Here is a 26,982-nt window from a genome sequence, read left to right on the forward strand (position 1 = left end):
TACCCCATAACATACCTGTGCTTGTGAGATCGGGACAGCTGAATGCTGGTTGGACTGCAAGCTTGCAAGGTGAAGTGGCATGGCAGGGCTGCTGACTATTATTCTCCATCAAAAAAACCCCAGAGGTATTCTTGAAAAAAAACATGGACTTGGGTGCTATGCTGGGGATCAAGAAAACACCAAAAAAGAAGCACTTGCAGAAAGAGACAGCAAATGAGACCATGGTTTCTTGGGCACTCAGGGTAAATTCAAGTTTATGATCATAATAAATAAAAGTAACTTGTTCTGCTCCTGCAGACTTCAGGTAGGGTAGTTGCAGTGAGCTCTTGATACTCCTGCTATGCTTGGAGCACACTCAGCAAAAGCAATTGCATTTGTTACTATAGCCAAAATTCAACATTAGCTCTGATCCTGGTACATCAGTACCCAAGGAGAAATACAGCCTTTCAAAGAAAATAAAAGGTGGGTATATTCACACTGCCTACATGAGCAGGACAAATGACATGTGGAAATATATAGCTTATCACAAATGACAGATCTTGCTATCATATATTACTCTGCAATAATTAAAAAAAACAAACCAAACCCTACATCCACAGAAAATATGCTGGAGACTATAAGTATCCACATGTAAAAACCATCATACTTAAGGAATCAGAGCTGAGATTGGAGTGTGCTGATTATTGCAATGTATTTTGTATCCAGTAGGATAAAAAGTTGTCATGAAAAGCAGGTTCCCAGCTCCTCTGGTGTCTACTAGCATCTACAACTTGTCTCCTCTTCAGTTTGGGATGTTTGCTACCAAGAAGGCCAAATTACCCTCCTGGTGTTTCGTACAGTGAAGTCCTGCTCCTCAAAAGCATTCAGTGCACGTGCTAAGCTTGAGTCCCAACAGAGCAGGACGGGATCAGAGCAGAGGTGTGCAGAGGGAGCAGCAGGCACGTGAGTATAGAGGTGCAGGGGGATGGTTCCTCTTTCCTGAGTTAGCTGCAGAGCAGATTGCTTCCTAAGACATAAGTTTAGTAACTTATGTACTTTAAATTAGGCTTTGGCACCTTTCTCTGTTTACGTGAAAAGGGTGGTAGGAGAGGACTCCTTTCTGTCTTTATCAAACAGATGGTAACACCACAAAATAACGAGTGGCATAATTACAAAAGTAATTGCAGGGACCACTACAATGTTCTACTGCATTATGAGAGGTAAGTTTGCCTGGATAACTCAGCTAAATTACTGTTTACCATTATTTTATAGTATCACTTGTAAAATTTTTAAATACCTTTTAAAACAGCTACTCACCTTGTCCTCATAACATTTCATTTTCAGCAATTAGCTTCTCTTAAAAAAATGACCTGAGACATCTGCAAAAAATTTTGCATTTTTTTGAAATATATCAACTCTCATAGGTCAATTTATTCAGTTACAAATTTCATTGAGAATAAAAGATTTATGCATTTCTCTTAATTAACAGAACAAATTTAGCTAAATATAAACTCTGCACTAAAGTTTTGCAGTGGCACAATACCAACACGGAATACAGAAGCATCTTTAAACTATACAAAATTTTAAAATTGAAAATAATCCTGTTTACATATTCTTTATACAATAACATATAAAAGACCTTATTTAATGAGGCATCTAAAAGAATCAAAAACATCTCTACAGCTATCTCTGAAAATCCATATCTGGAAACAATTCATTACACAGAAGCTTTACAAGACTATTTAAACAAACCAATACACACTTTTTACAAGATTAACATTCCAAAAGGTATAGGCAGGTTATCACTTCTTATTTTTGCAGTTTACCTCACTGGTTGTCTTCAGTTACAAAAATCTTCATATTTATATATAGTTGGTATTGTTGAATAACCAGTAATCTAATTTAAAACTTGTGCAAAACAAACAAGAATTTGGAAAAACATTATGTTTAACCAGTCACTTATATAAAATACCACCTAAAGCACTTCTTTTGCCCTTTGTGAAGGGAAAAAGCCATAACCAATCTCTTTCTGGAAAGTTAACAGTTATGTTTTTATATTCCTTCATTAGACTCCTTCCATAAGTTATGATAAATTAAGAGTTCCAACAAGACATTGACCGATCGATAGACCTGCCCAACATCCTCCAGTTTATAGTTTATGTTTGCTGACTGTATCCTGATGCTGCTTCTTTAGATCAGGAACGCTCAGGCTTCCCAAAGGCTGACCTGGCAGCTCTGAAGAGCTACACAGAGGTGTAGCTTTACACAACAAAGACCTGCCATGTGGCTACTAACTCGAGCCATTTCCTCTTCTTCACTTCTAACATACCAGGAGATCCAACAACAAGTGGTGTGCAGAATCAATCTGAACTTTTAAAAACTAAGTTCAAATTATATGAAAGTATGCTTTCAAGTTTACTATAATCAATGCGATAACTAAGAGATTACCAGTTAGCAAAACTACTGCATGTGATTAACAAATGGAGAAATCTAATGTAACGCTGGCCAGTAATGCTGGTTTCCTTAAGAAGCAGATATAATATACTTAAAAGGGTCCTTTTTGAGAGGTTTTCTCTTCCCTTGTCTTCTGGCAGTTAGGGGTATTTGGTGAAGCATATAGAAAGGAAGAAGATTTTCCAGAATTACTTGCTGTACACTTGAAGTTTTTAGTCTCTGTTGGTGTTATTAGCTGCAAAAGCATGTAAGTTTCCCATCTGGCTCAGACCACTCTGAATATGTGCAACATGGATCTCAACATTATTCTGAAAACAACTATGGGAAGAAAAATAGAAGGAAAGAAAGAAATGTTAAACCCCATATGTAAGAGTTATATCTGAATACCTCTACAGTGAAAAATCAAATGTGAACCTAGCCAGTACAAAAATTCAGATGAACTGGAGAGCAGTACATACAAATGCAACTTGACAGAGAAATATGGGAAAACACAGCTTGCACAAATACCTGCAAGAAATCAAGAGTCACTGACTTGGGCACTTAAAGAAAGATTTTAATATGACCAGAGTTAATGAAATTAAAATATTATTAAGAGATGCTAAAATGGCCAATAAGTACCATGAAATGGAAACATCATCACTTTCTTTGTCGGGTACAACCTTTACTTGAATTAATTCCAATATGCAATTTGCAGGATTGATTATAAAGAAGTTTCACTAATGTTTGAGGTCTGTTTTTGTTTATTCTAATGAAAAATGCTATAAACCATCATTTCTCAATAATTATATTGAAATCAAAAGGTCATCCTACTATCTTTGGAAAAAAAATTTTAAACTTAAAAATTCACGTGTACAGCCTCCCATTATTATGTAGCAATACAAGCAGTAAGGATATAAAAAAATACTTAGCATTTAGGTTTATTTTCTAAATGGCACAACTTAGCAGCATAAAATGCTGGTCACAAATTGCTGGAGGCTGCAGGGTACTCTAGACAAGTATCACTATGCTCTTGCTATCACATTCTTGCTAATTTTTGCTATTTTTATGATGCCTCCTCAGGCAGCTGCTTGTGACAGCTGTTGAAAAATGGCCCATCTAGACTATATTGGCCTTTGATCTGGCATGATGTGGCTGTTCTTCTGTTTCTTGGCTTAAAATCTTGCCAATGGAAGCTGCTCAGAACCTCTAATTGTTTCATATGCCACCTTTTGATATTTACAGAGAAGAGGTTGAGTATGCTAAAATAATACTGAAATTGTACTGTTCTCTGGTTTAAAAAACTTGTATTACTAGTGGGATTTCAACATCTGACAATGTTCTAAAATAAGTTTTTAGTTGCCATAAATTACTAAAGAACAAGAAAAGTTCTTAAGAAGAAACAAGAAGAAAATCTAGCTATTGCTGCATCAATTTGGCACTTTTAAAGTTTTTTTTTAACATGTTACTTCACTGATATGTTCAAACAGAAAACTGCTCATTTCATATTCCCTTTAAGAACCCCCCTTTTAGATTACACTAACTCCTTAGTATAAGTAGAAGTTACCAGATTAAATCCCTTAATTATAATCAGTGTTCACCTCTAAAATATAGCAAGAACTATCACAAAGTGTATAATGAAAAATTATATATTCAAAAAGTAATACCTGATATTTGAGGAGTCTATTGAATTCTTAATGTCATTTAATGAATCTGTTAGTGACTTAAATTCAAAGGAATTCAGATCGCCTCCTTCTGCTAGACACTGTAGAAGAAGAAAACAAAGGTGTTCTTACAGTTCAGTACAAAAACTGGCAGAGAAGCTACTTTGTGCCAACTTTTTACCTTAATTTGCAGTAATATTGCTGTAAGTCTAGAGATAAGATCAGTTAAATTTTCACTGCCCACACAGAGTTGTCCTGTTGACAAGGTATTTGCTTGTCTGACGACCTCCTGAGCTTCCTCTTCACATCTGCGCCTCAGATCCGTGGGTTGGTCAGCAGGCTGGAGGCCCTGGTCAGGAGCAAGCTGCAGAGATGTGAAGGGGAGAAATTAAGAATGAAGATGTCCTTTGCATTTGATGGATATGTGAAATGAGATGATTTCAAAGACAGTTTGTGTGTGTACAGTACACAGCATTTCTTTATGTATGTTTACTTCAGAACAGGCCACTGGTATCAGGAAAAGTGCTGCTCAAAAGGAGACACAGAAGGAATCCAACACAGCTACCAATGGTTTCATTTCAGAGTGACTCTCACCCACCCCCTATTCCTAGGAAATTCTGTTTTCTACTTAGATTAAGTAAAACTACCAAGTAAACAGAAATTCCAGCACAATCTTACCTCATAGCAGTACTGTTGAACTTTATGCAAAACTTTATTTAAGTCTTTGTTTAGTTGTTCTAGATCTAGAACAATAGTTGCATATCTCCTCTGAAACTCAATGCCGATTGGCATGGAATAGGATTTCTGTGGAAAACACAAAGCATATTAAAATTAATGCAATACTGTACAGTTACAGATTTTGAACTCACCAAAAGCAGTTTTTACTTGAAAATAATACTGAGATATTTGAAACACTGGTGTCAACTAGAAAAACATTAAAATCCAAAATATTAAAATGCAATATTACCATTTATAACTCCAAGGAGAACTGTGTAGGCAACAGCCATGCTTTTATTCCCTTCCTGAAATGCTACAATAATCTGTGGTGGTAAATGCTACAGAAGATGACTGTGGTCTGACTTGCTTATTCCTCCAGTGGCTGGGCATGGCTTTTCCACACTGGTTGAGCAGAAACCCATCCTGCCAGCAGAGGAACCGTACAGGACAATATGGCCTCAACCACCTCTGCTGCAGGATGGGAGGCACATTTGACTAGTAAGGTATTGGTCATTTGAAGATGACTCAGTGCTACACACCTTTTGTTACAGCTTACAGTTCTGCCAAAAAAGAAAGTTACTAGAGCTTGTATTTGGTAACAGTATTTTGTAAGCATGATTTTACACAAAAATAAAAAATACCAAAATACAGTACCTTGTTTCTTACACTCTTTTCAGAATACAGTTTGACATTGTTTGGATGATATTTATGAAATTGAAACAAAACATACAATATATTATGCAATTTCCTCTCCAAATTGCCTTTTGCAAGAGAAGCTAGAGGTAGTTCCAGCCATAAGACTGAGATACAGGTACCTCCTACAACCAAAACTCGTAGCTATAGATTTTACACCCAAGATAAAGCAAATTGCAAAGTCAAGAGCATCCATCAGGATAATCCTGGTCAAAAATTCAGAAGGTTAAAAACAGAGCTTTAAACTAATACCATAATTTCAGAATTCACTGGAAAGTAGCAAAAATTTGCCATACTTTCTGGAACATAAAAAAATCAAATCTTTCAGACCTTCTCCAGTGACCAGTTCCCTTAGAGCAAACTGAACTGCTCCAGCTTAGCTGTGAAAGCTGCAGACAATTATGAATTCCCTGTCAGAGAGGAAAGGCTAAGGGCATTCTATGCTAGTGACAGCAAAAGAAATATCCCAGTACCAGCACTATTTCTGACCTGGAACCCAAGACCTGGAAACACTGATGAACAGCTAAACTGACAAAAGATGGATGGCTTTCAGTAGATGGAAGCAGGTAACACCTCAGCCATCAAGGATCTAGAAGCTTCTCTACGACAATCAGCATTACCTTTACCTTATTTTTATTGCAGGTCCTTTCAATTTATACTTGTTGATCCAAATGTTTACTGTTTTATGTACACAGTAATTTATTTATAGCATGCAACCCAGACTAGTACAGTGATGTCAAGAAAAATTAGGCAAAAAATGTACAGCTGTATACATTAATAGCTCCTCTGAAAGCATCCCCTGACTCGTGTCAGATAATAATGGCTTACATTCAGTACCATTTCTGATTTTGGTCAGTTCCATTTATTTCTGTATTGAATCAGTCATTAAACAGAAGTCTTCATAAAAGGATTACTTTAAACCAAACAGCAGTGGTACCCTAAGAATTATCAAATGACAAATGTATGAATTATTACCAAAGTCTGACATTTAACGTACACCCAAATGAACTCAAAGGATTCAATTCTATTGAAGTTCAGGTATGTTATTGATGTTGAAGTGAACTGGGGTCAGAAAAAGATCCTTATTCAAAGAAAATATATTTTAAAGGAGAAGCAACACATACTCAGTGCCACAAACATGGATAGGATTGCCAAGGAACAAAGAGGATTAGAAGATGAGCTAAGAATATGGCCCAATAGGAAGGTTTCACATCCTCTATTTTTATCAGGACAGCCTTGAATAGTAATGGAGGTTGCTTTATGATTGCTGGTTTACAAAGGAAGAATTTCAAAGTATCTCGGAGTCCTTACGCAGGTTACAATTGAGCTAAAATGTATCAAATTTAGCATCTATTTCTAGACTTACTTCCCAGTTGCTTTTTTGCTCTTTCAATTTTGTGGAATACGGAGACCAAGAAAAGTAACACTACAGGTAACTTACGACTTAATAGCTGAGCTAACAGTCAGGTTCTTGCTAGAGCAAAGATACTGTCATTCCTATAGATCTCCTTATCTATGCAAAAATATGAATATCTCAGAAAAAAAAATTAAGAGCTGGTAATTTTTCTTTATCAGAGTTGCAGGTCACAATGACATATTTTAATCTTCTCTTTGCATCTAATCTGTTACTAACATACAAAATTAAAAGACAAAACATTTGGTGTACAGGAAAAATAGTATAGTAACTGATAAAATGAGAAAAAAGGTTTTGAAAAACAATGCGGCACAGAAGAAGAAAATTACCGAGACACAGGGATGGGGCAGTAGGAGAGTAAGAGAATGTACCTAGCACATGATCATTGAAGGCAGAAAGAGAAATCTCAACACAATAAATCACATCTTTCAACATTCAAATATTTTACCTGGAAAAATAAAATCAACTCTTTTGATTCAAGAAATATAAGGGATCCTTCTTCTCCACAAACCTTTAGCCTTCTGTACAGTGCAGAGACAACAACTTAGATGGATGCTGGCAGAAGGCTGAGACTGAGAGTTTTCTTAATTTATAGCCATGGGTGGTAGAAAAGCCACTCTTAAAATTTTGGTTTACTGATTGCTGATTAGATAAAGTTAGCAAGAAAAACAATTCTGCTGCTGCTAATTATGCTGTAGCTGCTGTGGTATCGTAACTTTAAATGCCAGTCAAGGGCTTTACACTAAAATCTCTGAAATAAGTAACTGCTTTAACCAGAAAGCTGAGGTAATAAGTATCTACCATCTGCAAAACAGTTTTAGCATAAATATCTTACCATATAAACTTGTATGCCAAATTCTCAAGGTACATAGTATTTCCTTACTTTATGTGTTAAATGACATGTGCTATCCCGACGTTAACATTAATCAAAATGCACAAAGCATTCCAAAGCACATTGCTTTCAAAGGAGAATCATGTTTAAAACTACTGACCTCTCTGACTTGTCTTTAAAAATAATAAAGACATTTCATGTCATAGAAAGCAATAAAATACAGGTTTTATTTAGAGTAATTTTAATTACTAATTAAATTCATTTGCATTAGCAGTTAAAGTACATAATGTTTTAATAACTGAAAAGAGAACATTCTCACCAGCTTTTCTGCTTCTGTATTCATCTCTCTCAATTGTTTGATGTGTTCCTTCTTGATCATAAGGATTTTTGATAACCTGGTCTAAAACAAAGGAAATACTTTTAGAAAGAATAGGTCCTTAAGCAGTTTTGAAATGCTATAGAAATTCAAGATAAAAAACCATAACTGTTTCCTTCATAATTTAAAACATATTTGTCAGTTGTTGATCAAGCTAAAAAGCAGAAATTAAAGTTAATTAAAATTAAATGCTGGATTTTCCAGAGATTTTTAAAGTGATTCCAAGTGCCATAAATTGAAGAGTGCTAAAATCCATCAGCTGAAATTCCCTATAGGAAGAATAACATGATTTATGGCCAGCTAGAGGCTGAAAAACCAGGTTTTTTTATAGGCTGAAGGAGAGTGAAGGGTGTTATGGTCATGATACCACAATTAGTATCACTCACCTCACTACACCTTTTTTCCCCACACAGTTCTCAGCTGTGGCCTCCACCGAGCACCAGCCCTTTCTGTAAACTCCTGCAGTAAACCCTGGTATAGAGATTGGATCAATTTTATACAGAACAACTCTGGGCTTTCCATTTCCCTCTTTTGTAATGGGAATACCCCGTGTCTCCTGACCTGGGGACCTAGCAGGCTGAAGTGGAAATCACTGGGAGCACTTTCAACACACTCATCATTCTTAAAACTATTCATACTCTAGGGCCCTGAGAGAGATCCTAACTTCACTACAACCAGCAACATTTTTATTACTGGAGTAAACAGAGCAAGAATTTCAGGTTCTATACATTCCAGAGGGGTTAACTGAATCCTGGCAGTGAAACACGTGACTGGGAGAAATAGGATTTCCTAGTTCAACACACATCTGATTTACACATAAACCCTTTTGTGACTTTTAAGTTCAGTCTTAATGCAGCCAGGCTGCTTGTCCTCACAAATTGTAATTAGAAAAGTGTTCCAGGATCTCTTTCAGCTAATGAGGAATATTTTGGGAATTTCCATGCTAAATGCATTCTTTTTCAAGTCATAGCAATTTGTTCAAAATTGCCAAACAGCCAAAGCTGTATTTCAGCTAAATATAGGTGTTGCCTCCTTATTCAGAGACAATAAAAGCATCTCCACTGTTCTTCCACCTGATTAATCACAACCCAACCCTTTTCAGTCTCCACTCCCTTAAAGGGCCCTTCATCTCTTAAACTTTTTGGCCCTTTTTGTATCTTTTTCCATTCACTGCCATCTTTCCTGTGTGTGAGCACAGGAGGCCTTAACAGTATTCTGAATGACACATGTGGAAACTAAACCTATAAAATGGCATCAATACTTTACTTCAAATATTTTGCCAGATGCATCTTAAGAATGGATGGTGAGCCATGGTCAGAGGTCCAGAGGCAATACTGCATGGGTTATCAGCCTCCCAATTCCAGCTACTCATTTCTGTCCTTGTGCTGTCCCCCAGTGCCAGCACTTGCATTCTTGCTCTTTGCATTTTTCATGAAGAACCCATTCACAGAAGAGACAATGACAAGAAAATAAATTCAGAAGGGGCAAGAAAGAAAAGTAAAATTGTTAGTTGTGAGCTGGATTGTCTCTCTGATCAAGTTTCTAACACACCACACAAGTGTTCATGTTGCCAATAAAACACCTGGGAGGAAGAAAAGCACTGTACACCATCTGCCACTGCTGCCAAAAAGTTACTTGTCAAGCTGTGCTGTCATCGCCATCCAGCAACTGCCTAACACATTCTTCTCTTTCATGAAGTTGATGAGTCCCCAAATTAATGCAGAATACATAATTTGTTCCCCGAATTTGCAAGGCATTTGATTCTTAACTTCTACTTTGACATGCAGACATATGTGAGGATGCACAGTGCTAGTTCTCCATTTGATGAGCTTGGATTTTCTATTATATTCATCCTATTCCAAGACATATTCCAATGATCAGGATAATCCGATTCTAAGATACTATTTTCATTGTATCTATCATGTCCACCAACTTTCTTTCAGGGGTACATTTTATTACACAGATTGCAAGTGAATGCTACAGTACAGTCCAGTCCTGTTTGTCTTGAGAAATTCTTGCCTAACAGCTCTATTTTCACCATAACTCATCCTGTTTACCGTTGCAATTTATAGTTCTCAATAAACTGGAAACAAGTTTTTAGTACAATGGTTTTCCCCAGTAAAAGAAATGAAGGAATAACCCAACCAGAATGTTCAGATTTTCATTTCTGACTTCGTTTGTTACTCGTAAAAGATGAGCATTTCAAAATGGAGTGTGTGATAACTTACTGTGCAATATTTTAAAAATTTTCATAAGGAGAAAACAGTCAAAAATCGAGTACCCATTTTCAGATTGTTCCTCCTGTTTTTAAGCTGGGAAGATCCCTCCTTTCCTCACATGCAGACACCAGGTCAATGCTGTGCCCGTGCTGCATCACCACACTCCCTCTACCGGGCATGCAGCGACCCTGCCAACATCTGCTTTGTCTTACAGCGCTGCCTCCCAGTCCAATTTTTTACCCCAAAACAAGAAAGGAAGCAGGGAGGAAGGAAAATAAAAAAAGCTGTATCCGAATACTTGGAAAAACATTCTCCAAATCCTGGCTAGAATGTACAAATGCAATCTATCGATTTTGACCTGCCATATAGCATATGAAATATTTAAGGATACATTACATAATGAATTAAGCATGCAGGACTTCTTAAAAAAATATTACTCATTTATTGCTGACTTAATTCTTAATATCATGTTAATTTTTGAGTTAGTCTTCTAATACATTAGTCCACAGTCTCAGGTGCCAAAACGTAACACGTAGTAATAAATATAAAGATTTAGAAAAACTGAAAACAGTGTAGAACAATGATTAAAATAGTTGTTACAAGTCCCAGTGCTTGCTTACAACTTCAAGTTATTGGTAGAGAGAATATCCATAATATTTATTTTTCGTTGTATACATATGATCTTGGATTCACTTCCTCTTCTTCAAAGCTAATTTTAAGATAAGGGAAATAAGGGGCTGGGTTGAAACCTTATCAAAGGTGTGCTCTGTGTTTTCTGTTTTGTCCAAAATTCTTCCCATAAAATTGTTTCTTTGTGGTCTTAAAAGTAACTTCCTGGCAATAGTTTTCCAGAAAGCTTTCTTGGAATCAAATGTTTTTTGACCATTTACTTCCTGAATCAACATTAAATCAGAAAAAGGGATTTGACTTTTTTTAAGTACCAGTCTATCAGAAAGGTTAAAACATCCTGAGCAGCAGACCTTAACATAACAATACACCTGGACTAGTGAATACAGCACAAGCAATAAACAGCATTCACCATTCTCATGTATTTTACAGAACCAAATTTCAGTACCTCCTTGAACATCTAATTAAAAAATTCATTCTTAAAAATAATGCTTCAAGTCCCTCCATAAATGTTTAAGCCCTCTGATTCATTCAAATAGACAAACACCAAAAATCTGTGGATTGATTTTGTTCAAAGTATTTTGAAAATCTTCAAGCAAAAATACATATTAATGTGGTATCTTTGTAAAATGCTGCCATTTGCAATACAAGCAAGAGACCTATACTTGCAAAACTCAGATTTCCTTACACTGAGTAGTAATACACAGCCAAACATGACTGACAAATCACACATTTTCATATTTAAAACACAGAAACAATATCATAAACAGATTAATTTGATGTACTAAGATGATGTAAAGCTCAATACACTTCAGTTATTTAGTCTCACTGATCATACTCCCTGACTCCAACAGGACAGCTGCAGATACAGTTTAGCTGCATAAAGACTGTATCTTTTGTGTACTTCAATTTTATCACAATTAATCTTATAGCAACTACATCTCTCTTTAATTTTTTTAGCTAAGCTAGATGGCATGACACCTTTTTCAAAATCAGCTTCATACAAGTTTCCTCTAAAAAAGCTGAATAGATGATTCTGTCAAATAAAATTCATAATGTTGAATGGCCCAAATGTTAGTGTGCCATGTGAGCTACTGACATAAACTTATTCTTTTGACCAATTACACAGACTTTTAAAATTGAAGGCATTTTATTTCTCAGTTCTTAATATTTTAAATATGAATCATTCCAATCTCCTTTGGCACGTTCAAAAGTGCTTTCCTTGTTAAAGACTTCAATCACTGATCTTAAGCTAAGCCAACATGAACAATTACATTCTTCCATCATCCTGGAAAATGCTTCAATGTGTTTTAATATTCAGTCAACCTTGGCTTCCTATCAGTCTGTGCTCTTCTGAACTGGTGCACAAAAACCACTGAGGAATTATTTCATAAAGGTGAGGACAAACAAGTATTTTCTGTGTAGTGTTACCTATAAAATGAATGTTTGCTTGCATGGAAATGGGTGCTGCTTTTCTCCTCCAAGAGCGTAGAACATTATTTAACATTAAGATATATATGATAATGCATATAGGCAAATGTTCTTTGCACAATGCAAGTATATTTTAAATAAATAAATTAGTCTTAAGGTCTGCATGTTGAAACAATTCTTATTTTAAAAAGATAAAATGGTAGAGCTGAGAAAATAAGACACTTTTGATGACCTCTGTGGCCTGAAAAGTAGCATATTTCAAAGGTTATAAACAAGTGAGAAAATTTAGAAGGGAGGAATAAAAACATCTCTTCATCATGAACAACTCTTCAAAAGTTAATTTGGCTATTAACACATCTGTCATAAATTAACAGAAGGTCAGTGAAGTGCAGAAGAATTAGCAGAATAAACACTAAAGGACAACAAACAACAAAATTAAGAGCTGCAGTTAATACTTACCACTTGAATGAGGAATTCTACTGGAAAGCCTCCTAGTGTTTCACTATCTGTGCCTGAAATTTTGTTTTTCCATGAAGATTGTCCTAATAAAGGATCACTGTCCTATAAAGGATAAAATATCTAAATTAATAGCTTCTTTTTAGAGGGTTTTGCTAGAATTTGATCTTGCTAAATAACATCAGAAAGTTTATCTCAAAAACTTTTTAATGTAACAGCTTCAACACATATCAAAAATACTATGATTAATACCACTTGAAAAAAGTAACTTACTGTGATTGGAGACTGGAGTGAAGGTGTGTATGGCAATCGGGGAGGAGTCATGAAGAAGCGTGAAGGCCGTTGTTTCTGTCCAAAGGCAGCGATTGGCATGGTTTCATGAGGCTCATTACTCTGCCAGACAGGAAAAGGGAAAGGGACGATGTACTTCAGGGTCTGATTAAGTTTTACTCTTTTGGAACACATAATTTCTTTTTGGGATATGGACTAGCTGTGCCTATCCACACCCCAACCCATCCGGATAGAAAGATGAACATTTTGCTTCTGGTCTAGGCAGGAGCCTCAAAATCCTAATGTGTTGCTGGAGTTTTCAAAGTATTCTGGCATCACATCAAATAAAACCTGCATGAATATTTCCAAAACTGCTATTGGCAGACAAATCACAACAGGAGTTCATCAGAGGCTACAAACTCAGACCATGACAGAGACTAGAAGAATTATGTAGATCCAACACTACATACAAAAGGAAGTGAGGTCCTCCAGAAATCTTGCAGCCTAGGCTGGATTGTCTGGCAGGAACAAAGCCCAGGAGCTGGGAGATAATCTCCAATTGTTTGACCAAAACAACATCCCTCCCAGGTAGCTTCATTAGCACAAGTAATTTCAAAATCAAGTCCAGTCAACTCATAATGCTACCTTGCAACATCCACCGGCCTTTCCTGACTTTGGCATATCACAAAGGGCCAGGTTTTGTTGAACATTTTCTGCAAATCCTGGCAGGATCCCATTGCAGAATTCTCTTTGGGATCTTATACCACTCATTGTATTTATTCATATTGACCTCAGGCTATTGTAACAGCTTACAATAGATGGTCTAGTAAATTATTCCACCCTGAGCCATTATGCTTTAATCATAGAGGGTTATCCTGTTCTGTAAAACCATAAACAGTAAAAGTTTATCGTCCTGGAATTTCCCATGAATCTCTTACGCTTGTTTCTACTTTATGCCAATACCACCTGGGTGTAATTTTTTATTTTCTTATTTTTGATTAAAGCTTATCATTGTGGATTTTTTATATTTCATTTTCTTATTATAGCTACTTTCAGAATATGTAATTAACACTTACAAGAACTTCATAATCTGGGACTGTGTGTGTTCCAAGACCTGCCCTGTCAAAAGTCACTCTGTAGGTAGCATTAAGAGTGTCTACAGCATCTATTTGTCCTGTGAACAGGCCATCATGGACACCTCGCAAACGGGCTGAAAAAAACAACAGGAGAACCAAGAATCCAAACATTACAATGCTATGACACAAATAACAAAAACATCTTTTAGAAGTAATTCTTTATATGTATACTTAAAGGACATAGATTGAACGGGGAAAAAAAAAAAAAAAAGCAAACCCAGAAAAAAAAAGTATGTAATAGAAGTATTACCAAATTTTGGACAAAATTTAAGTTTGAAGGTCAAATATTTCCCAAATAATCCTTATCACTACACTTATGCCTAAGAAACTCCTACTATTTCATACCCAAGACCTTCTGACAGATCGATTTTGCGGGCAAAAGTCAATTTCCAGATGATTTTGCACAGCATTTCTCTCTGAACACCTCCTCTGATGACTGCATATTTAGCAAAAAACAGTGTGGAAGACAGCTCAATGATACAGGTCTAGGAGAGAGGAGAGGCAGTGTGGTGCACACCTGCTCTTCAGCAAGAGCTAAGGGCAGTAGTGCTCAACACAAAAAATGCAATGAACAGCAGTGGCTTGAATAGGAGATGCTGAAGTGAAAAGCACCTGAACTAAAATCAGACAGGAGGAAGGAATTCAAATTTTCACAAAACCTGTGGAATGCTTTCAACCATATTCCTTCCTCAGTTGTGGGTAAGGTCTTTAAGTAAGGCAATGTCATGTTTAGCATACATGTCCAGTTACACTACAGTATCAATTGTTTATCGGTTTCAAAACAAGCAGTTTTATATTTATGGAAAAATAAAGTTCAAGCTTCATATTAGGTCAGATTTTAAAATCAGACAACATTCAATATTTTGAAATTAAGCATCTCCCTCTCACCAAAATTTGTTAGATATATAAAAAACTAGACATGTAAAGAACCCTACAATTTGAACAGCAGAAATAATAAACCTAATTTTTTTGCACCTCAAAACCTTATCACTGTTTTAAAAATACCACTCTCAATGAACTAACAAAAACAATATAATTTTTGATGTTTTACATTTACTATAATTATGTGCACTAAGTGTATTATGACTTACTAAAATACTTGCAAAATACACATGACTGATTATTTTGTTTGTTTTTAAGAAATTACCTGTAACTTTTGTTCCTATTACAAGCGGTAATGGAATTTCTTCTGGAAGATCTTTGAACTGTGAAAGATCTGCAACTTTCCGCTGCTGCAAAAGTCTGATTTTCTGCCGTTTCTGTTTTAATGCTGACCTCTCTTCCTCAAAGAATGCAGAGGAACACCTGTAATATCATTAGACAAAATTATATTTGAATTCATCATTGAAAATGAATCATGTGAAGGCACATCAAATAAATAGGCACAGTTTAAAAAATCAGTGAGAGAAAAAGAAAAAGCTTGGGGTGATGTGCTCAAGAGAAAAAAAAAAAAAAAAGTCTTGTTTAATGTATTTAGACAATCTTACTCCTCAGAATTATCACCCTTAAAGTAAGAGTCTATTTAAAAATAATACTCAGGAATACTAGCTGTTGCATTATGATATCTAAAGAGTACAACTTTTTAGGATTTTTTCTGCTTATAAGGATTCATCTAGGATGGTCACAAAAAAGCTGAAGCTGACCCCAGTCTATTCTGGATGCCAGTTCAATGCACCTGAGGAGGGCATCCTGTGAGGCTCCTGGCTGCCAGCACTTACTGATAGACAGGAGATCCCTTTCACATGTGCTTATTAGCTCAATTAAACTAACTGAGTATGAAAGGGCACCAGACAGTTCATAAAAGGCCACTTCTCTGTCTCATCTCCTTGCACCTGTGCACAGCACAGCTCAGTCCCAAAACCTCTGTTACACAGCTGAACTGTTCTGAGATTGATCATAGAAGAAGTTTATTTGATCTTGGAATACTGTGTAAAATCAGATCATCTATAGTTGTCCTTTTCCCCATTTTTGGGGGTAGGATTGTTCTTAAAATGCAATCTAAAAGATGGAAGGCTCACTCTCAAAGTACTTATTTTTTATTAATTTTAATTTCTAATCTACTGAATCGGCAAGATACATGAGGGAGATAAACACAAACCACAAAGGCATTAAGGACTCAATCCCGTCTTTCATTTCTCACTAAAAAACGTTTCTTCATTCTTGTGTCAATGAAAGAAGTAATTTTAAAAAGGTGCACAAATGCTATTCTAAGTCTGCCTGACCGCAGAAAGTTATTTATCAAATAATTTGCCACCTTTGTTAATTGCTTTACTGCACCCAAATTCAAATTAAACATTTTCTGCGGAGCTCATGCAGTTAAATATTGATTACTGATCAAAAAGAAGTTCTATTTTATGAAGTTATTTTAGAATGTTTGTCAACTCTGCTGCTGGTTCCCTCTACTACATTACAATTTTCTGATTACATCCCTTGAAGATATTCCTCAGTCATCTCCAACCCACTACTAAGAAGCGAGCTCCTTTTTCCAAGTCTGCTTCTACTACTCTCCTATTATATGCTGACACAAACATTCTTAGGTTTTCTTCTGTATACCCCTCACTGGGAGACTTCCACAAAACCCTTTCACGTTTTTCCATGATTCCTCTTCCTGGCATTGTGTACAAGAAGACTGTAAGCACTAAGCTGCCAGGATGCTGAGACCATTTTGCTTCACACTGACCAGCAGTTTCACACTCTACATGCACACATCAGTTGCCTTTTATCTTATACATGTTTTCTAAGTTATTATAAGGGGCATAGGTCACCTGTTTTCTCCCAATGTTAACATAACGAGATCTTAGTCCTAAGTAAGACATGGGAAAAAACCATAAGAATGAACTGAAGCTGTGAGGTGCTTTTGTCCAGTAATGCAGAAGTGCACTGCACTGAAGGTTCCCATATGAGGCTTTCCAACCACTATCAGCACAAAAATTACCACTCGTCTTTGTATAGCCTAGAAATTCTGTTGTAGCTTGAGGCTGTAGGTGTGTGTGTGTCCCACTCAGAAGTTTACCACTGAAGAGCAGAATGTGTTTACCTGGAACTATGTACTATTCCAGTAGGCCTCATTAGGAATTTAAAATATCTGGAAAGGGATGTGGCAGACATAGAGGGGAATGGTGGTTGGGAGAGCTATGAAGAGCTTACTTGGATATTCTCATTTATTGATGCTACTGACTTCATATTTACTACTGGGGAGGAACAGGTGTGAAATAATGCTTGCAGTGGGCTGTGTATATCAAGTTGCAAAATGCAGGTCAAAACTTTTCAACTCCATTAAGGAGAAGAATGGCTGACCACAGATCACAAAATAAGAAAAAAAAAAGAAAAAGAAAAAAAAGCAATACAGACTTTGTATTAGTCCTTTTAATCATGTCCAGGATCTTGCATCAGGAACAGCAAATATCACCTGATGTTTTTTGACTTGTGTTCTCAGAAATACAAATGCAAATGCTGATATACTAACCACTGACCTTGGAAGGTCCCTACAACAGCAACTACTGTTTTACTGATAGCTCAGATGGTCTTAAAAAGTCTCTTTCCCAAATGCTGTAACTATGGGTGTAGAAAGTATTTGCAATACATTTCTGGCTTCTGTTAAAGGAAACTTCCACCCCAATGTTCCCCAAATAAAGGTCATCCCATCTTCATGCTATCCTATGAAAAACTGAAGATGAAAACTATGATACAGATCAAAATTGCAAACTCTTTAGTTTTCCATAAAGACTTCTTAAGAGGTTGAACATTCTTTTCAGTTTTTACTTTACTTGTGAGAATTTGGACTAACAGAGGAATCACCACCATTATGTAGCGGCAGGACAAGCAGATCTAAGCTTAATTCATATCCACTGCTATTTCACAAGCCAAATTGAGTTTACACAGCATACATAAAACCATTACCTCTTCCTTTTTCTGGAGCATATCTTTCCCCACAGTCTACAGGAATCTTACAAGCTTTGCAGGCTCTCATGAAGAATACTGCTGTGCCAATCAAACATACTGTTGATGTGTGATAGGACATTTAAGGTAGCAGCAGACATAAGAAAATACTACAATATGTTTAAACAAAAAAAATACATGACAACCATGTGCATAACTATCACATAGACACTATTATCCTCTGCCATGAACACTGTGGGTGCAAAATGTCTCAGTTATTTTTTTTAATCCCTCATGGGGAGATATCAGTGTTGACATGGTATATAGCTTACTTCCATATGATGAGGACAGACAGAAGAAATTTCTAACAGAATGGTAAAAAAAACATTTGCTCTAGAAGTAGATGAAAATTGTCTTGAAAAAGCATTTAAATTATTTACAGTAATTCAAAGTCTTTTTAAACTTAGGCCAAATACCACTCCTGAGATCTTGAAAGAGACTACCAGTAATTTAAAAAAAATATTAGTAAAGAAATTAAAAGAAAACAGGGATGCTTATTTTACGTTGCTATAAAGCAGCAACTCAAAGTTTGCATTAAGAAACCATCAGACTGTTTATGCAGTCAAATACTTTTACTTCAGAATTCAGGTAAAACAATTTCCTGCCCATGTAGACCTTTGGTTCCTTTGGCATGAGTCTCTCTTTTTTAAAAAAATAACTCTATGATAGCTGAACTGAAAGCTCCCAAATGAAATCCAAAACCACTTTCCTCATGGTTTAAAAAAATAAAAGCAAAAAACCAACCCAAAGAACTCCTGAAAAACAAAAGGAAGTTTGCAACCCACCAGGTTGGATGGGGTTCTGCAATCTGATGCAGACAAGGTTCCCTGCCTAGGGCATCCCCTGACCCCCAACCCCTGCTGGAATCAGACAATCTTTAACCTTCCAACCCAAACCATTCTAAGCCTTTGAAGTTTTATGGTCCACCAGACTGCTAAATGAGGCAAGCTGATCTTTTAGAGAAGTAAACACTTTTGGCAAAAGTCAAATGAGAAGTTAATGACTTAACCTCCAAATAAACCATTTCTCTCTCAGTAGGAATCATGACAACAAAGGAAAGAAAAGCTAGCTAAGTTAAGCTCAAATTACAAGAACATCCTTCCAACAGGAGCTATTTTCAAGCTGGCTCTGCTGCCTTTCCTTGACTGATGATTTTTACTTATGTTGTCTGCAGGTACAGAAGATGAAATGGTCTCCATCGCGCAAAATATAATCTGACTCAGTGATCTCTGAAGAAATGGATTCAGTGCCTTAGTGCTTGCATTTACAGAAATAAAAGGTTGATTAATTTATGAAACACTACTTATACAATGACAGGGTGATCAAGTTTGGAAGGACCTCTGAAGATTATCTCCTTCAACCCCTCCAGCAGAATCACCTCCAGGAGGCTTCCCAGGACGATGTCCAGAGAGCCTCTGAGTACATCTAAGTATGAAGATTCCACCATTTCACTTGTGCCCATTTTCTCTTTTCCTGTCTCCAGACAATGCTGGAAAAACATCTGGCCCTACCTTCTCTATACCTTCCCTTCAAATATTTGTACACAAAAATGGGATCCTCCCATAGCCTTCTTTAGACTAAATGGTGTAGGTTTTGTGAAAAGGCTGAGCTGAATCAGAGGGTTTAAGAATTAAAAATTCTAAATTAGAAAAAAGCCCAATGTCCTTCATTAAATTCTGGCTTCTTCTCTGCAATGTATAATATTTTATGGGTGACTTCATCTTTTCTCTGTCTTGATAGTCAATCTAGGAAAAGTCGAGGATCTATAAAATGATTTAAAAACAATAATAAAATAAACGAGGTGAAAATGTGCACTCATTTGCCCCATGAAGAGCTAGTTATAGACAAAAAAAAACCACTTAGTGAAAAATCGGCCAGTTCTTCTAGGCCAGGAACTACTGCAGTACAGAAGATACAATAACAACTTCAACAGATCCTAGCTTGGACACCCAGTTACCAGGAGTGGGAAGAGAACATTTCAATCATAGGCTCATGAGAACTACATGGACACATGAAATTAAGGAATAGGGTGTGTGGGGGAGAGAGATGCTCAGAGAACATCTCAATAAAATGAGTTTTACTACCCTTAAGATATTGTTTTGTTCTACTATGTGAATGCAATTTTTTTTAAAATTAACAATTCCATTAACATCAAAACTACATGTAAGTAATAGCTGAAAGAAAGAAAAAATTACCTCCGTGGTTTTCCCATCAATCGCCGGATTTTCCCCCATTCTACTCTTGTCAATTTTCTGGTTTTCAAAGTTGGAAAAGACTCTTTCAGGCATATACAGAAATCATTATCTCCTTCAAATAGCGGCCTGTTGAAACATAATTAGTCCTATGTTAACCACACTAAGTAAACTTTTGTCACAAGAGTCCAAAAAACATCCATCATCAGAAACACATTAAAAAAAAATACTGTAAGTTAGTCAAATGAACAAGATACTCCTATTCAAAGAACAATTTAATTCAGCCAAAAACATCATCAGGAAGTTTCCAGGACTATTGTTGTTTGATTCTTACTATCACTGACATTTAAAAATGCTCCGTTCTCTAGTTACTACAGAGAAATACACGTAATTCATCCTGCTCTCTAACGTATACAAAGGCACCAAAGGAAACCTCAGCAGAGTCAGCTCAGTGTCAAGAGGATACTGCAACACACTGAAGGAAATCAGAGAGTGAAATACTGAGAATAAAAGGAAGGACAATGTGGCACTGAGAAACAGACAGAAAGTACCTTTTCTCATCAATTTATTCACCTGTAACTCAGGCTCTCAACAGAGGTATCCAAAATACAGGAAATTGAACCAACTCATCATTCTCTACAGCTGTACAGGTGAGACTTTTATTGTATCATCCCATGACTCCATGGTGAAACACAGGATCAGTATGAAAGAAGTGACAGTTCAGAGAACAGACCTGCACAGCTCAGGAATTTCTCTCTGATGCTATGACCCATCTCTATCTCTGTTTTATGACTGCCTTTTTCTTTGTAGTGCCACATCCTTCTTAGGTGGAGGAGACAAGGGAGCAGCAACAGATATGCCCATCTAATAGAAGGTTAATCATAAAAGACTATGTGCAACTGAAATAGACCCCTGCTGGTGAGAACAAAATGATAACTACATCCTAGAAAGCTGCTTTTCTCCACTCTTTGCAGGGCACTGGGATTTGGAGAGGAATATACCCAAGCACAGAACAAAGAGGACCTTGGAAGCAACACTGCTTTCAACTGAGTGTCTGGGGTGGCAGGAGAGAGGAAAGGTGCACAGATATAAGGAGACTGAGGCAAGCATGGAAGAGAATAGTTTTACAGTAGGAGGATCTGCAGCTGTGGCATTAAGTGAAAAGGAAAACAAAAAAGAACGAGCAATGAGGCTCAGGAAACAGACACAGGAGAGTATACAACAGTATCATTTTATCCATATTTACTACTGCGAACATAAGATATCTATATAAAGAATAACTATTCAGCTTGGGTTTTTTGGTTTGTTGTTTTTTGGGTTTTTTTGATAGAGATAATCTGTATTTGATTGTTCTTATTAACACTTGTCCTTAAGCAGGCAAACTCTAAACCTACAGCATCCACAAGATTGGAAGCTCTGGAAAATGGTGTAAGCAAGTTACAGGGCCTGCTTCTCAGGGCCTGTGATCACTGTAGTAGTAAGCAGCAGTTCAGAAGCCTCTGCATGCCCAAAATCAATGGGACTTCACAGAAAACAGTCCACTGCAGTAGTATATAGAGAATCCAACTGGAACAGCTTCAATAACGTAATAACCACAGTTGTAGAAATAAAAATATTTCAAAAACTTACAGCAGACATGGCATTTTATTTGATTATTTCAATTTTGGATGCAATAATTTGATTAAAATATTTGGAGACTTGTACAGTGAGCCATACATACTTTGTTGATAGTTCTATGATTCAAACTTTTTAAGCTTATCATTAAGCCTGGATCATATGACTCTGAACAAGATATATCAAAGTTTTCCTTCCAAAGATATGCAGTCTCTTAGCAAAGTATGTTGTACTATCTTAACATGGTCCTATCTTATGAGTATTACAAGCTGTATTTGATTTTCAAGGCAAGGTTTTGGCAGAGGGGGTATGCAGGGGTAGCTTCTTTAAGAAGCTGCTGGAAGCTCCTCCCATATCCCACAGAACCAATGCCAGTTGGGTCCAAGGTGGAACCACCCTTGGCCAAGGCTGAACCAACTGGCCATGGTGATCGTGCCCCTGAAATGAGTTAGGAAGGGGAAAAAAAATCCTGTGCAATTGCAGCAGGACAGAGATGTAAGAGTATCTGAGAGAAAGAGCTCTGCAGACACCAAGCCAAGGTCAGAGAAGGAGGTGCTCCAGCCACCAGAGCAGATTCCTCTGCAGACCATGGTGAAGCAGCTGTGCCTCTGCATCCCATGGAGGGACCCATGTTGGTGCAGGTGGATGCCCAAAGGAGGCTGTGAACCCATGGGAAGCCCCTCCTAGGGCAGACTCCTGGCAGGACTGTGAACTCATGGAGAAGAGCCCATACTGGAGCAAGTTTCCTGCCAGGACTTCTGACCCCATGTGGGACCCATACTGGAGCAGTCTATTCCTGAAGAAGAGCATCTCATGGAAGGGGTCCACACTGGAGCAGTTTGTGAAGAACTGCAGCCCGTGTGAAGGACTCAAGTTGGAGAACTTTGTAAAGGACTGGCTCCCATGGGAATGGAAGGATTCCTCCTGTGGAAGAAGGAGCAGCAGAGACAGACAAGAGGTGATGAACTGATCATAACCCTCATTCCCTGTCCCGCTGCGCTTATGCGGGGTTGGACATAGAGAAGAGAGAATTGGGAATAAAGCTCAAGAAGAAGAGAGGTGTTTTTAAGATTTGGTTTTACTTCTTATTATCCTATTTTGATTTGATTGGTAATAAATTAAATTAATTTCCCAAAGTTGAGTCTGTTCTGCCCATGACAGTAAGTGGTGTGGTCTCTTCCTGTGCTTATCTCAGCCTTTGACCCTCTTGTTAGATTTTCTCACCTGTGTCCAGCTAAGGAGTGATAGAACAGTTTTGATGAGCACCTGGTCTAGCCAAGGAGAACCCACCACACCTGCATACATGGAGAACTATCAAAAAGGATTTCAGAATTACCTGCTAAACTCAAATTCTAGTCTACTGATAGACCTAAAGTTTCATAGACAATTATTTAAGAATAAACTAACAGTTTCTGGTCTGTTGTAAAAATCATTATTAAAGATGTTACATATTAAAATTACTCCTAGAAATAAGTAGGGTTGGGGTTTTTTATATTGTTCGTTTTTTTTTCAAGTAAGGGAAGAAGCATGAAAAGACTAGTTCTTTCAAAGGAATTAAATCCTAGAGATGATGAATTTAAAACTAACTAAAATGGACATGAAATTTTTCCACTTCTGATGAATATATGCCAAAATGTTTCTCTGTTGCTATGACTGCCTTTTCAGTTAAAGAAAAAAAGCTGCAGCAATTGTGATTAAAATAGGAAGGAAAAACAGTAATTATTTTGTTTGTACATTCTGGAAAATAATGCTTGTTAACTCTGAAGCCATTCTTCAGAATATTAAATACTTGTGTTGCATCTATTAGTCAAACAGTATAGATTTTAACATTCCATTCATCAATAATGTTTTTAGCATTTTAGAAATTAAATTGTTTCTTTTAAAAAATTCACACCACTGTGCTAGTGGCATTAAGAGAACAAGTGCCAAAGACTCTGAGGAACAAACTGCAGAAACAGTCTAGGAAATACATTAGGAGACCCAAGAAGGATGCTGATATCTGGACAAGAGCTGTACAGTCACAGCCTGAAGCTCTGTTAGTGATCACAATAAAAACAGGATGATCAGCAAAAATATTTAATACCAACATTTACACCTTTTAGGAAAGCCACACTTCATGAAGAAGCAATATCCTCCCTATCTCCTCTGTGTAACACAGATGCAATGGTTCAGAAAAGTCTAAGTGTTCTGATATCTTCATGTTTCAGATGTTAAAAGCATTATGAGTAAAACCTGGTAGAGGCAGAGGTCATAAAAAGAACATTATATTCATGAAAGAAGGCTTTCCATAGAAGACTTTCTAAAGTTGGCAGTTACAAAGAGCACATACATTGCTCATTAGAAAAAAGAAAAACACCCACCACCACCAAACAAAATAGTTTTCAGTAACTAGTAATTTTACAAATAAATTGGAGTATCTAACTAATAGATATATAGCTATGCAGCTCAATTTCAGAAAATTACTTGTTTCTATCCTAATAAGAGATAATTATAAAACCAAACGTACTTATCTATATTTGAATAGAACCACTCGTATATGCACCACTTGTGAGCTTTGGGCAGTTTGAGCAGGTTACGAAGCCGCAAACCAATCTTCTGTGATACTTTCTTTTCTGGTGTGGACATTGTTGTACTAAACTTCTATGTAGTAAAAAAAAAAAAGAAACAGTTAAACAGAATCTAATAATTTTCAGTATTCAAATAAATCAGATTTTCCTGGATAAAAGTCTGCAATATTGTTTCATGGCAATGTTTTTCTTGAAGATCTATAACAACTCTTACTGCATTATATCAGCAATGCAATCAAACAGAACAGACAGCAAATTTTAACAGGATCAATACCATTATCTCCAGACGAAGCTCTTTTAACAGAAACATTTTCCAGCACTGAAAACTACATTATTGGTAACAACAGCATGGCAGTAAAATACATACAGACTTCAAAACTCTGAGGCCCCACTGACTGTCTCAGGTGAGTATAACCAGTGTTGCAGCTCAGATGCCAGCAACAGCACCCGCCTGATTTGCACTAGAGCTTCTACTTTTGCTCACTCTTCTTAAGTGGAGGATGAAGCTAGGACAGGAATATAACATAACCAATGTTTTGAACACAGTATCTGCTTAGAAAATTGCAAGAGAAATGAGCAATCAAGTTTTAACTACATTTGAAAGCTATTTGATAAATCACAGAGAAGACACTGTCTTAGACTGCTTGCATAATAGATAGACCTGTGTTTAAACAAGACCATAAAAAAAATAATTCTGTGATTTTGTTCCAAGGATGGCTGTCTTAGCTGACAGAAAAAAAACAAACAACCTTTTCTGCAAAAAATAACAGCTTTTTGAGTCTATAGATTTGACTGGGTCTCCATCAATTGTTATCCCTCCCCAAACATTCAAAGTATTTTGGACTTTAGTAACAGCAATAATAGGATAAAGCACGCGGTACGCAACTTCTTGGCTGCTGCTGCACTAGATACAGGTCCCCTTTCTCCCACTGGAACTCCAGGAAACAAAACCCGGTGGGACAGCAAGATTTGTGGACTACAACAGCTGCAGTCCCTTGCAAATATTTATCTGGTAATCACTGGACCTCCAGAATGAGACATTTAAGCACAAAACAACTGGGTTTAGAACATTACCAAGTCCTTCTACTCTTAAGAAATTATGGTAATGAAGAGAAATGTCATGGTTCTCACCTCTGGCAGAACAGACCCAGCTAACTGGTAAGTGCCAAGTTTTTCACATCAGACACTGCACAGCACAGCTCAGAAGACAAATCAGAGCAGTATTCAAATAGTACTTTTTCAGTGAGAAATTCAAACTAATAATAAATTCAGCCTCATAAGGTGATGGCACAGAGAAGTGATGTGGATGACAAAGGTACTACAGAGCAAATTCACTGAAACTAAGAGGTACTTCCCTTTCTATCATAGCAAATAAAGGCTGACAAATTACAGCTGCTTTTTTGTGCTGTATCAAGGAGTGGACAATCAAGTGGGAGATGGAAAAACAACCTCTTTGAACTGAGGACTTTAGCATTACAGGATCAAGAAGGTAAAGCTGGCCACGAACACAGTTAGGCTACAAATATAGAGCAAGTCCCTAACTTGCTGGGATACATTAAATTCTATAGCAGCCTTCTCAATTATGTAATCAGTGCAAGAATTTGGCAGTTTTAAACAGAAGCTGAATAAATTTATGCCGACTACAGGAGATGAGTTTTTGCAGAAGCATGATGGACAGTTAGTCTGGAATGCTTTCTGGCTCTGTGTGTTCATGTCCAAGATCACAAAGAACAGGTACTCCCATAAACAATCTGAGGAAACCAGTTGTATGAAAGAAAGATATTAATCTCTTTTGAATTGTGGCTAACATCTAGCAACTGTTTTCTTCACAAGAAGATTCATAAACCAAAAATGCAACTTGAAAAGAAAATATATTCTAATTTTTAATTAAAACAGATAGGCTTGGTCCCCTTTCTGGTAAAAATATCTCCATACATGTATGTAGGTACCTGTGGAACCATTGCAACCTTCTGATTTCTTTTGGGTGACCTTGTGTTTATTTGTCTGTCATCTTCTTCACTGAAGAGTCGGCTCCGTTTTGAATTTCTGAAGGGCTGTACGGAACAAAAATAAAGAATTACAAGTAAGAAACCTGATTTGTCTGTTCATGCACAGAATTCACAGTAAGAGAAATGAAATGCCTCTTCTCTTGTCACCTGTTGGTTTTCAGGCACTGAGAGAAGGAGTTCAAGATTCCAGGCTTTTCCAGTGCTAACTATAACCATTACTATACTGCTGGCCCAATTTCACAGAAGTATTTAGAGCCTAACTCCCACTTGTTTCCATTAGAGTTAGGTGTCTAAACACTTGTGTATCTTAGCTTGCCTTGGTTATAAGTAGTACATCTGTTAAACAATTTGTTTTGAATTTTGGATCCAAAAAAAAAGGTTTATTCAAATACTGTAATTTTTTTATGTTCTCAGCCA

The 26,982-nt window shown here is 36.8% G+C and overlaps 1 protein-coding gene across 12 annotated transcripts in view; it reads right to left on the reverse strand.

The window, feature by feature from the left end:
* Positions 1 to 26,982, reverse strand: part of LIN9 (lin-9 DREAM MuvB core complex component) — a 54,827-nt gene that overhangs the window by 14,071 nt on the left and 13,774 nt on the right. For 6 of the 12 annotated variants that reach the window (XM_086870419.1, XM_086870411.1, XM_086870436.1 and 3 more), the window contains 14 exons: positions 26,506 to 26,610; positions 24,496 to 24,629; positions 20,379 to 20,504; positions 15,392 to 15,549; positions 14,185 to 14,318; positions 13,112 to 13,231; positions 12,842 to 12,943; positions 8,049 to 8,129; positions 4,752 to 4,877; positions 4,255 to 4,437; positions 4,077 to 4,174; positions 2,626 to 2,751; positions 1,297 to 1,358; positions 16 to 161 (listed from right to left, as the gene is read on the reverse strand). In XM_086870419.1, coding sequence (XP_086726545.1) covers positions 2,646 to 2,751; positions 4,077 to 4,174; positions 4,255 to 4,437; positions 4,752 to 4,877; positions 8,049 to 8,129; positions 12,842 to 12,943; positions 13,112 to 13,231; positions 14,185 to 14,318; positions 15,392 to 15,549; positions 20,379 to 20,504; positions 24,496 to 24,629; positions 26,506 to 26,610 — 1,473 coding nt within the window. In that variant the 3' untranslated portion in view covers positions 16 to 161; positions 1,297 to 1,358; positions 2,626 to 2,645. Of the gene's footprint in view, positions 1 to 15; positions 2,752 to 4,076; positions 4,175 to 4,254; positions 4,438 to 4,751; positions 4,878 to 8,048; positions 8,130 to 12,841; positions 12,944 to 13,111; positions 13,232 to 14,184; positions 14,319 to 15,391; positions 15,550 to 20,378; positions 20,505 to 24,495; positions 24,630 to 26,505; positions 26,611 to 26,982 lie in introns of all 12 variants that reach the window. The other 6 variants (XM_086870442.1, XM_086870428.1, XM_086870456.1 and 3 more) reach the window with 3 other exon arrangements.

The sequence above is a fragment of the Cyanistes caeruleus genome, chromosome 2 (assembly GCF_971803275.1).
Source record: "Cyanistes caeruleus chromosome 2, bCyaCae1.hap1.1, whole genome shotgun sequence".
Lineage (NCBI taxonomy): Eukaryota > Metazoa > Chordata > Aves > Passeriformes > Paridae > Cyanistes > Cyanistes caeruleus.